General features: G+C 38.6%; 1 protein-coding gene across 1 annotated transcript; it reads right to left on the minus strand.

Moving 5' to 3' along the window:
- Positions 1–932: 932 nt before the first annotated feature.
- Positions 933–11,348, minus strand: ankk1 (ankyrin repeat and kinase domain containing 1). The gene is made up of 9 exons (XM_059331939.1): positions 11,164–11,348; positions 10,086–10,368; positions 9,798–9,949; positions 8,981–9,030; positions 8,131–8,286; positions 5,833–5,945; positions 3,056–3,089; positions 2,356–2,596; positions 933–2,029 (listed from the first exon to the last, which is right to left on the minus strand). Exons 1-9 carry the CDS (start codon positions 11,346–11,348, stop codon positions 997–999), a joined length of 2,247 nt encoding a protein of 748 aa, XP_059187922.1. The 3' UTR covers positions 933–996.
- Between the last annotated feature and the right edge of the window lie 1,277 nt (positions 11,349–12,625).

The following is a 12,625-nucleotide window of genomic DNA, read 5'->3' on the forward strand; positions in this document are numbered from 1 at the left end:
ATTGCATCTACCAGGAAAGCATAAGCAAGCAGGCAAGGTGATTTAGAGAAGAGAATCAATATGTGTTTGTCATTAGAGTACTTCACCTGAATCTGACCCCGTGTGTTTGCTCCCTCTAATTTTCCACTATAAAGTCCCTGAAGGATTTTATGTGTCATAAATTGTTATATAAATATGTAATTTGGCATGAGAAAATAGCAAGACTTTGTGTGCCCCTACATCTGCTGTAACAAAAAGTAACGCTTTATATTAAGGTCCTTGTAATAACCATTCATTAACAAGTAATAAGGCCCTTGTAAGTCCTTACAAGATGCTTATTAACATTATTGTGTGTTTATAAGCTTATTTAAGTGTTAATAATGGCATTACAAACACCCATGACCCACCCATTATGTCTTTGCCATGCCTTTATTAATCTTATTTTGTTTGCTTATTGATATTAAAATATACTTTATTGCTCATCTATTATAAGTTAACTATAAGTTAACTATGCTTTTTGCAACTACCGGATCTAAAGCAAGAACAATGCCTTATTACTTGTTAATTAATGGTTATTAAGGACCTTATTCTGTAATACAAAAACTGCAATCTTGTGGGGGTTATTTGTTTTGTTTTTTGTTTTTATGAATTTTGTTAAAACAGAAAAGAAGTACAAGTAGTAAGTAGTAGTAGTAATCTTTTTGTGACAAAAAGTTAATTTGTTTGTAACCAAATAACTAGAATCTTGTTTTTGTTTGTTTTTATTAATATACAATATTGAAAACATCCAAATTTTAAGGAATTCTGTCATATACAAGTATGAAAAAACGAAGAAAAAAAAACCCATTATACTAAGGATTCATGGAAGATATAGAGAACAAGTGGTTGTTGTTGTTTTTTTAAATTTATAACTGTTTCTTATAATTTAATATTGTAAATATAACAATTAAAACATTGATAAAGCATTGAAAAAGCCCCACTCTTCATCTGAATCCATTCATATTGCTTTCACCAGAGCTACTTCTCCAGTAGTTGCACTATTTCCCAGTTTTCACACCTCAGGGCCACATTCAGAGCCCTGGATCCAGAGGAGTCCAGCAGAGTCCTGTCCGCTCCGTTCAGCAGCAAAGCCTCTACGATCGGCACACAGCCATGCTGAGCAGCCAGGTGTAAAGGCGTCGCCTTGCCCGAGTTGACTGCATTGACGTCTGCATAATGCGATATCAAGTGCAGGACACTGGGGACGCACAAACTGGAACAAGCTACATGTAATGGCGTCCATCCCTCACTGTCCTCTGACACGTTTGGGTCGGCTTTGGCTGCCAGAAGCTTCTCCACCACCTCCGGCTCCCCCTGGTGGCAGGCGAGGTGGAGCGGCGTCCATCCATTCTCACCTTCAGCGTTCACACAAGCACCTTGACTCTCCAGCTGGACCACCGTGGCTTCGTGTCCCCTTAGGGCGGCCAGGTGCATGGGAGTCCAGCCTTGTAGGGTCTTGGAGTCTGGGCTGGCCCCGTTTGATAACAGCTGCCTGCATATGCCTGTATGGCCCTTCAGAGCAGCCAGATGCAGCGGAGTGTATCCTCTGCTGTCTGCACTGTCAATATTCACCTCACTCTTCACCAGCTGTCTCACTACTCTGTTATGGCCTTCCTCTGCTGATAAGTGGAGAGCGGTGGAGAGGGAGCTGTCAGTAGCGTTGGGATCTGCTCCCTGAGAGAGGAGGAGCTTGGCAATGTTCAGATGTCCGTAGGCGGAGGCTAAGTGGAGCGCCGTCCTCCCTTGTGCCTCCCGTTCTCCGAGCGCTTCCTCTGACAGCCGTGAAAGCAGCAGGCGCACCACTGTTTCGTGGCCATTCTGGCAGGCCAGGTGGAGGGGCGTCCAGCCGGCTTTTTCCCGGGCATCCGCCTCAGCTCCTTTGTCCAACAGGAGACGGACTGTCCTGTCATCACCGTTCTGTGCTGCAAAATGGAGCGCCGTCCACTGGTCCTCGTCTCCCTGGGTGGCAGCTGCACCGTGTTCCAGCAACAAAGAGATGATGTCATGAAGCCTGCAGAAAAGTTATTCACAGGGAACAATATTACTATCACTGTGAGGTGGCCAGGGAACCAGCAGAGACTCTTATCTTCAAGCGAATGGTCTTACGACTCTAGCCTACAAACATGTCAAAACTATCTTCTTATCTAACTCTTGGCAAGAAAGCAAAAAAAAGAGTATTTCCCAGAATGGTGACCTATTCCTTTAACCTCAAATAGAGAAGTAAAAAGTTTTTCTTAACCTTAGAGCTGCAGACATTTTCAAAATACACAGCACAAATTACTTTTTCTTGTGTCACTTGAGAGAAAAACAGTTTTTTAATATATTTTTTGTACAGACCTGTGCAGAACAGCAATAATAAGAGGAGTGTAACCTCTGGCAGTGGTGCAGTTGACTTCAGCACCCAGGCTCAGGACATGCTCGACACTCTCTGCATCCCCGCTGGCTACCGTATAGTGGAGGAGGCTCTTTTCACCCGAAAACTGTTTGTTTACGTGCTCTCTTCTCACAGTCTGTCTGAAATTACCAAAGTCCTTTTTGCACAGCAGAGAGAGAATGTTGTCCTTGCCACGGTGGTCTCCTGTGAAATTAAAGGAGGAGAAATAAAGAAAACTGCAGCAATGGAGATAACAGTTTGTACAGAGAACTATTTAAAATGAGTATCCTCATTTTATTGTGTACAGCAGTGTGCTTTTGTACATGATGGCAGAAGGTGAAGCTTTCCGGAAGATGTGAAGCTCAGTCAATACCTTGTGCATTACTATTTGGACATATGTATCATTCAATTTATATACTCAAAGAGAGTGGAAATGAAAGGATGAATGAAAAGCACTACGAATTACCTATTCAATAATTTTGTTAACATTTCAGAGAAAAAGGATCGAAATAATGTTTCTTTTTAGTTGCCCTCTTCCACGAACAGTTGCTTTTCATATTAAAAATGTGACAGCACTGTACATAGCACTTATTAAATTTCAGCCCCCAAGGCTTTGTACTGCATTGAACATGATTTTCCATCTTACTTTACCTATGTGTTCACCTGAGGGAGGGTCAGGCATCTCAGGCAAAGCAATCTAAAATGGAAAAGAAAGAACAGAAATAGGACAAAAGTGATTTGCCGTGACATCAATCATCACAAGTGGCTAATAAGCACATGTATCAATCAATATTTGAGTGTGGATTTCCAAGGCTATGCATGACTCAGCAGCTACAGCTACATGATAAATAACTGGATGCCTTATTTTCCCTTTCTATACAGAATGTGTTTGTCTACTTTTCAATTTTAAATCAAACCAGCAGCAAAACATGTCATTTTGAATTTATTCTAGAGCAGGGATTCCCAAAGTGTGGTCCGTGTACCCCTGGGGGTGCGCGAGCTGCTGCTAGGGGGTAATGGCGGTTAATGGCGGTCTGATAATAACACAATTACATTTTTTCCCCCCACAAAATAATAACGTGTAAATAAACATTTCCTTTGTAAAATCTAAAATCAAAAACTGTAATATTAATTATTTAATAAATACAGGCTATTCAAAATGCACTTCATCTTAAAATAAAGCGTAGAAGAAGTTCTCTTCTTCCATTTTTCCAGCCTGTGTTATGATGACAGGTTGTTTTAGCTCCACGCTCATTTAAACTTGCTGCATTTTTTGTTCAACATTAAAACATTTTCCCAACTCATCTGCTTTCTGCCTCTGATCCTGAGCCTGTCATCATCCTCTTTGCTCTTAAAAGTGGAAGCTTGCGCATAACTTTGTTGCATTATACTGAAACTGTGTTCAGGTTAATTCAAATACAAGAGCTCATTGTTGTGATGGCGATTATTTTATTATATGTGTGTTCTCATTTGAGCATGATTAAACATGCCGCCTTTATTATGGCTATAAAAAGCTTATTGCATTTTGTTTTTTTTGAAGGGGGATTGGGGGTGCATCAACCTGGTTGGGACATAGAAGGGGGTGAAAAAAAAATTGGGAACCGCTGTTCTAGAGCTATTAGATGGATTACCATTGAATGTGGTCCAGATGCCTGATTATAAACCCCATTCTCTTTCTTGGCTTGTGTAACAGCCTAATTGTTAATGGTTAGGCACTGAGTGGTTAAGGTGAGCCCATTGGTCAGGGGATAGGACGTGAACAAATCAGGAACCAGAACCTCACATAAGCCTGCATGCAGGATCTATCCTAGTGCTACACAGAGCAGTGGGATATATGAACAGCCAGTACTAGCCTGACCTTCTCCTCCCTGAATGTAGACTTTGGGTACATAAACTATGCACTGACAGCTTATTTCACACAGCATTCTCCTCCCATTCCGCTCTGCACACTATTTATTTTTTAGGGCTGCTTTCTGTGCTTATCTAGGTCCAAGATTATTATAATTGATTAAAAGCAGTGGTGGAATGTAACAATACAGAGTACATTTACTCAAGTATCATAGTTGAATTACTTTACTTGAGTATTTCCATTCTATTTCACATTTTTATAAATTTAGCCACATAACTATATGTTAAGTAGTTAAATAAGCCCTACCTCTACAACAGTAAAATGCTTATTACATAAATACATCAATAATAATAATCAAATAATATATTTAGAATATATACAGGCATGGAAAAAATTATTAGACCATGTTCAAAACAAAATAACAGCATCAAAATGTACTTAAAGTATCAAAAGTAAAAGTACTATTATGCAGAATGGCTCCACACAGATACAGTCATGGAAAAAAATATTAGACCACCCTTTTTTTCTTCAATTTCTTGTTTGGACAAATATAATTATAACAACATAAATAGCTCATAAGAGTTTAATTTTAGAGCTGATATATAGCCATTTTCCATGGTTTTCTTGATAATAACCAAAATCATTATCAAGAAAACCATGGAAAATAGCTGGATATCAGCTCTTTTATACTTTAAGTACATTTTGATGCTGTTATTTTGTTTTGTCATTTTTTAATGCAGGACTTTTACTTGTAGTGGAGTATTTTCAAAGTGTGGGATCCGAATACTTCTTCCACCACTGAATAAAAGAAATACAAACAAGCCGGAGCATTTTTTCCCCCCTTATTCTAGAATGACAGTACATGCAATCAGACCTTTTCTCCAGCACTGACAGCGCTGTGGAGATGGGTCTGGCTATGTGAGGCTAATATTAAGATAAAACCTATTAACACTGTTGATCCCTTGCCTTTTCATCTAACTGTACTCATTGTTCCAAAGGTGGAGTAGACACAGTAGATAGTGCAGTTTAATTCAAGTGAGTATTAACCCTTTATCAGGCAAAGAACTATATTTGGTAACTTCAGGTAATATTTCGAGAAAAAAGTTGCAAATTCACTAGATTAAAGTGGCAAATCTACAAGAAAAAAAGTTGCATATTTACGAGATTTAAAGTGGCAAATCTGCGCGAAAAAAGTCGCAGATTTACGAGAAAAAAGTGGAAAAAAGTCTCTCAGATTCACCACTTTAAATCTCTTAAATCTGCAAAAAATTTTCTCGTAGATTACACATTCTAGCAGTTTGTTATATCCTCCAATATTCTCAAGGGTTGAAATTTGCAATTTGCAAGTATTCCAATGAGTGTCCTATTAAGGGTTAAAGTGGTGAATCTGGGAGAAAAAGTTCCCACTTTTTTTTCGTAAATCTGCAACTTTTTTGCCACAGATTTGCCACTTTAAATCTCATAAATCTGCAACTTTTTTTCTTGTAGATTTGCCACTTTAATCTAGTAAATTTGCTACTTTTTTCTCGAAATATTACCTGAAGTTACCAAATATAGTTCTTTGCCTGATAAAGGGTTAAGCAGAACTAACTTTGTGTATTGGGGAAACCATCCAAGGATAGTCTTCTTTCTGTCCCTCTTCACCATTTTTTGGTCCTGGGATCCTCAGGATTCCACTCAGAGCCTCGGTTTTCCTCACAGTGTCTGCAAACAAAACAGCAGTCAAGAAAATTTCCCTAATCAAACAAATGTATTCGTAGACTTGCAACTCCGACACCCGGTGGCATCGTGTTATAACTGTATCGCTTCAGAGAATGAACGGTCATGCATGAATTACAGGAAAATTCTGTCCGACATAAGGTAACAGCACGGAGTTTTCGTGAACATCATAACAATGACACTCATTTATATTCATTAACATGACTTCTCAAGCCATAAGTGCTTGTCAAAACAAAGGTGACCCACTTGAATTTATGCATTTCACTCAAGCATAACATAACAGGAGAATGTGTTCGCTCTTATGTAACAATTCATTGTTGACTTGATAATTACAAACAAGGCCAAAGGGGACGATATGGTTGCTTTGTTTGGTACATTTTCCTTTTAGAGAAGGCGGATCAAAAGAGGAACATGTGCCAAATGCCTTTCATGGCAGCAGATTAAAACACTGATGTCAAATTATCTGTGTTTAATCATTTGGCACTTGTCCATCTCTCAGTGTCTGTATCTGGGACATTAATAGTGTGTTTCAGAGCATTTTTGTGTTTAATGTTGACAAGCTCATTACGGGAAAACAAATTGGCATCATTTTACACTCAAATATGAGACATTGAATTGACAAAGCAATTACACACAACATCAGACAAATGTGACAAATTACACATCATCTTTTTAAAGATAGAGCCAAGATATTTTGCAAGCGATGATCCTTTCCCATTTTGTTGGATTTTGGGGCAGGCTGGCAATAAACCAGTCTCTGCACAAATAAGCCTTAAATATACTGGTATATCATTATCCCTGGGTACTGGAGGAACATAATTCCTCAAGCTGAGAGAATTTTTATTCAAATTTGTGTCTTGTGTTCGTGTTTTGAAGATAAGAGTAATCATGAGCCGTCTCGGTTACATAACTTGTTAAATCTCATGGTCTGTAAGAGATAATGGTGTTTTGTTTTGTTTTGTTTTGACTGCAAAACATTTTTGGAAATCAGCTTTTATTTTGTTGAAGCACCATCTCAGTAGCTTTGCGAATTCAGTGAACGACATAAAGAGTAGTGATGGCCAGATGAAGCCCCATGAAGCCTTGAAGCTTTCCATCCAGTTGGTTAAAAAAAAGGTTCATTTCTCAAGGTTTCATGTGTACACAAACTCTCCTGCGGGTCAAAACCTTTATTGTCATTTCAACTACTTGTGATCGGCCTTTTGGCTGTCTGTAAGTTTCCGCATGGGAATTAATCACTGCCAAGAACAATTTAATTTGACTTTGTGTGGTTCATTCATTCATTCATTCATTTAATGATCTGTTTTTTATTCATGTGTGGGTAATGATAAGAGTCTATTAACCCTTTATCAGGCGAAGAACTATATTTGGTAACTTCAGGTAATATTTCGAGAAAAAAGTTGCAAATCTACAAGAAAAAAAGTCGCAGATTTAAGAGATTTAAAGTGGCAAATCTGCGCGAAAAAAGTCGCAGATTTACAAGAAAAAAGTGGGAAAGAAGCATATTTTTTCTCCCAGGTTCACCACTTTAAATCTCATAAATCTACACATTTTTTTCTCGTAGATTTGCCACTTTAATCTCGTAAACTTTTTTCTCAAAATATCATTTTCGTATGTTTTTTTTTTACACATTCTGGCAGTATGTAATATCCTCCAATATTCTCTAGGGTTGAAATTTGGAATTTGCAAGTATTCCAATGAGTGTCCTATTAAGGGTTAATGTAAAAAAAAAAAAAAGAAAAGGGTCAGTATGATGTTTGAATAAATCCAAAAGGACATGAGATGTTTTATTTTAAAACTGTTGCAGTGTTTTCCAAAGATTAGACTGCGTATGAATACTGTGGTGATGATGATGACTTTATTCATTTTCATTAAAAAATATTTTTGCCACTGTGCTTGGACTCAATTTCGTGGAGATCCATTGCACTTTATGTATGTTTATATATCATGCCAACACTCAAACCCTTCCCTGAACCAGCGAGGCTTCAGACGTTAAAACGTTATCAGTGACGTCACTCGCCCTTAAAAAAACAAGCCTCGATACGCATTTCATAAAAGACCGGATTTCTCAACTCACACTCCGAAGCCTTGGCACAGTCCATCCCATCACTGATAAAGAGCATTGAGAGCTTTTTAATCCAAATAACAATTCATTATTTTTCTTTTGCACCTGAGAACGGTGGCCTCTTCCGGTGGTCCTGGTCCCAGCACTGCTTCATGATGTAGATCATCTGATCACACTCACGGGGCTTCTGGTCAGGTATCATCTCCACACCGGGCCTCTTACCATGTGACACCTGTAAGAGCACTGTGGTCACACTGCACCCTGGGCCCAAAAAACAGGTGTCAGACACAATCTTCAATGTAGATCCTAACAGAGTCTAAATCAAGTGAGAAGTTTTCTCATTTTGTATTGAAATGAATGGACGCAAATGCTTCTGTTGCCCCCGTCAGCGCCTCCCTGGTGGAATTTCCGGTAGAAGGCACTTCCTGGTTTGCCTCCCTGCTCAGAACCGGAGGTTGCCGCCTGGCTGTTTCACCCTGTTTTTATGCTAAGCTAAGCTAACCATCTCAGAGAAAAGCCAATAAGCTATTTCCAATAAAACTACAAACAGGTTTGGTAATGCTTTTGTTTGAGTTTAGATCATTATACTTGACAAGGGCTGGGTTAAAGTTATTATCAAAAGGTTCACAGACAATTACTTTAATTTAATATTATTGTTAAATAAAAGGTCGTTGATTTTAAGAATGTTAAAAAGTATACTCCCCTTTGTTTGTTGTAACCGCTGCATTTATATTTCTATTCATTACTAGATTTGTGCTCCACACACATTAACACTAACTAACATTTTCTAACATTTTCATAAAAGCAGCTGTGAAATTAAGTTCTAGGCACGCTGAGATGAAAATGCTTTCACCCTAATGCTGTTTAAGTGATGATATTGAGTGTTACATGAAGTTACATCTAGAACTCTATTAGATGTGAAGATGTGATGCATTTCTAATGAATCCATCCCTACCTGCGTATGGTTTTTGCTGAGTCAGGACCTCCCACATCACTATTCCGAAGCTGTAGATCAAAGCAGAGAGAGGCACTTCAGTCCCAACTTTCTCACTCTTGCATATCCTGCAATCAATGAACTTTGTGACAGTCCCTCATATATATATATATATATATATATATATATATATATATATATATATATATATATATATATATATATATATATAGTGGTAGTGAAAGATAATGTACATTTCAGAATTATGCAAGTAGGCCTTTTTTCAGGGAACAAGCTATGGGTTAACAACTTAACTCTATGGAGTCTTGGGCTATTTTGTCAATTTTTTAATTCTTTTCATGTCTTTGTAAGTCATTTTGTGTCTTTCTTAAGTCATTTTGTGTCTTTTGGTGTCTTTTTTGTCATTTTGTGTCTTTTTTTAGTCCTTTAGTTCAACATAAAATGTGATTTTGAATAAAGAATTTTAAATGTTGCAAATGTGCATTAATTTCAGAGTACACTGAGACATTAAACTGCATCATTTTCAATTAAATTCTGGAAAAGTTGGTGTGTTCTAAAACTTTTGACCAGTAGTGTATATTGCCCTATAAAAGGAGCACAATGCTTTTTAAGATCAAATTAAACCAATGCATATCAAAGGGTAAGAAAGAGTGGCAGATATGTGTAAAATGTATAGAATATGTCTCAGTGACTTGGGATAGAGTAAAAATATAAACAGTAGAGGGCAAGGTTACACTGTACAGATTGTGCACTGAATCAGCGGAGAGGGGGCAGCAACTCTGATGGTGCAATTTCAGAAATGCCCTTGGCAAGTCACCTGTAAACATCAAAGGTAGTTCCTGGAGGATCGGGGCACTGAGTGAAGGTCTCTGGAGGAATGTAACTTATGTTCCCTCTTACTGTCAGATGCTCCATGAACAACTTCTTGCTCTTGCCCTCTTCCCAGTGGATTAAACCAAAATCAGCAATCTTAGTAGAAAAACAAGATTATTAAACAAGATTAGAACAGAATTGGCATGCATTGCTCTGCAGAGCTGGTCAACAGATGACTGTAGTATCCTTCATGTTGTTGTGACTGAATTTCACTGAATTGTATTTCACCGACCTTGACGTGGAGCCGGTCGTCGAGCAGGATGTTGGATGTCTTGAGGTTAAGATGGAGTAGAGGAGGTTTCATGCTGTGAAGAAAATTCATTCCCATAGAGGCCTCATGAATCATCTGGAACTTCTTTGGCCACATCAAAGTGTGGCTGGCGAGGAGATTGTTCAGCGATCCATTACTCATGTGCTCCATCACCACAGCGGTCGCCTCGCTGCACAGTCCGTAGATGGACACTATGTACTTGAATTTCACTTTCCCTATGTTGGACGCCTCGTCTATTAGTCTCCTGTGATGGCAAAAATAATGGTCAGTGAAGGTTGTTTTTGGGCATTAAATAGGTATTTTGAACTTTGACAAACACTGTAAAGGTCCAAAGACAAATGAAACCACAAGATCTTGGTAAAGTTCCAGTTTAAAGTTCACAACTGTGCAAATATGCTTAGTAATGTGTGTAAATTGACAGTTTCATGTACTTTAAAGCAGGATCATACACAATTTGTGTACAGTACAGGCCAAAAGTTTGGACACACACCTTCTCATTCAATGCGTTTTTCTTTATTTTCATGACTATTTACATTGTAGATTCTCACTGAAGGCATCAAAACTATGAATGAACACATATGGAATTATGTACTTAACAAAAAAAGTGTGAAATAACTGAAAACATGTCTTGTATTTTAGATTCCTCAAAGTAACCACCCTTTGCTTACTAGAATATAAGACATGTTTTCAGTTATTTCACACTTTTTTGTTAAGTACATAATTCCACATGTGTTCATTAATAGTTTTGATGAACCTACAATGTAAATAGTCATGAAAATAAAGGAAATGCATTGAATGAGAAGGTGTGTCCAAACTTTTGGCCTGTACTGTATATTCTCGTTATTTAGAGAATTTTTATACAAATGTGTGTCTGTGTTATGAAGATTTTTGTTACATAACTCATTAAATCTGATGGTCTGTAAGAGATAATAGTGTTTGATTTGTTTTGTTTTCTGTGCAAAGCATTTTGGAAATCAGCTTTTTTGTTGTCGTAGCAATTCAATGAATGACATGAAGAGCACTGAGCTTCAAATCCCACCTGAGAAAATTGTCGGCACACAAGGTTGTGTCAAAGGTCTTCAAGGCACACGTTTCCCGCCGGGGCTTGAGCCTGACCCGGTACACCTGACCACATCTGCATTCTGCCAGCTTAATCCAGTCAGCCTCAAAGTCACTCTTCTTAAAGTTCCTGAACTGCCCAGGGGATCCGTCAAGGCAATCCATGAGCATACAGATCCTCTCCAACACACTCGCTGTCTAATCCTACACATCAACAGGATTTATCCTCCAGATCAACATCGATCAGGCGCACCGCAGGACCTTGTGTTTCATGCCGGGAGGAGAAAGTCGTAGAACACGGGTACACATTAAAAGCAGAGGCAGCTGGCTGTGTGAAAGGCATGTGGAGTCACATAGATACTACACTGTGGGAGGAGCTGAGGTGCAGAACTTGTTTGCACTACAATGTTGCAAAGCCGGTTTTTGGCTGGCAAGACTCCCGAATGAGCTCTCAGTCTTCCGGAGATACGACTTCTTATCTTTACCCCCAATTCCAAGATTCACTTACACTCATCTGAAAGGAAAACTTAGAATTTTCTATATGAAATCTGTAGATTCAGCACAAACACAGATTCAGTTAAGGTTGTCGATGTGATACAGTATCTGCCAATTGTAATTTGGGTCTGTACATACAGTAAATGAAGTGCCTAATGAACCATCCACTGCTATCAAACTGCACTTTAACAAGGCACTTAACCCCCAGCAGCTCCGGTGGAATGGCTCAGTGGTCTGCAGTTTGAGTTTGAGAATATGTCATTTCTCTGGAGCATCAGGGCCTGGATGGTGTGTGTGTGTGTGTGTGTGTGTGTGTGTGTGTGTGAGTGTGTGCAACCGACACTCTCACACGGTTAAATAGTTATGTCTAGATAAGATTTATGGATACGAAAACAGAAACTGAAATAAAGCTTCATCGTGAGAAAGGCTTGTCATGTCCTGACACGTTTATAAAGCAGTATTGATTTCCACACTCCTTAAAGAAAAAGTTATGTAGATGATAAGATTGATAGCCTATCACTCCGTTGTCTGTCAGTCAATAGAAAGCTACAGCCAGCAGATGGTAAGCTTATTTTATTTTTCAGCAAAAAAAATCTAGAAACAATGGGTAACAGCAAACCTGGCTCTGTCCAAATGCAACAAAGCCCGCCTACCAGCTCCTCTTAAGCTCAACACATTGTAGAATTACAATGGGTTATGTGCCAATATATTTCATAGACAATTCCTGGTGGTCACTGTTCCTGGCCAGAAAACAGTCCAGCCCATTACGCCCCCACAAAGTGTTGTTCTATTGTGTTTTTGTGTGGATTGAACAAATTAAACATGTTGTGTGTGTGTGTGTGTGTGTGTGTGTGTGTGTGTGTGCACTGCAAAAAAAGGAAAGTTAGGTGAGCTCAAAATTTCAAGGCAACAAACCGATAAAATTTTAAGTTGGACAATTAAACTAA

This window comes from Centropristis striata, chromosome 4, assembly GCF_030273125.1.
Source record: "Centropristis striata isolate RG_2023a ecotype Rhode Island chromosome 4, C.striata_1.0, whole genome shotgun sequence".
Classification (NCBI taxonomy): Eukaryota; Metazoa; Chordata; class Actinopteri; order Perciformes; family Serranidae; genus Centropristis; species Centropristis striata.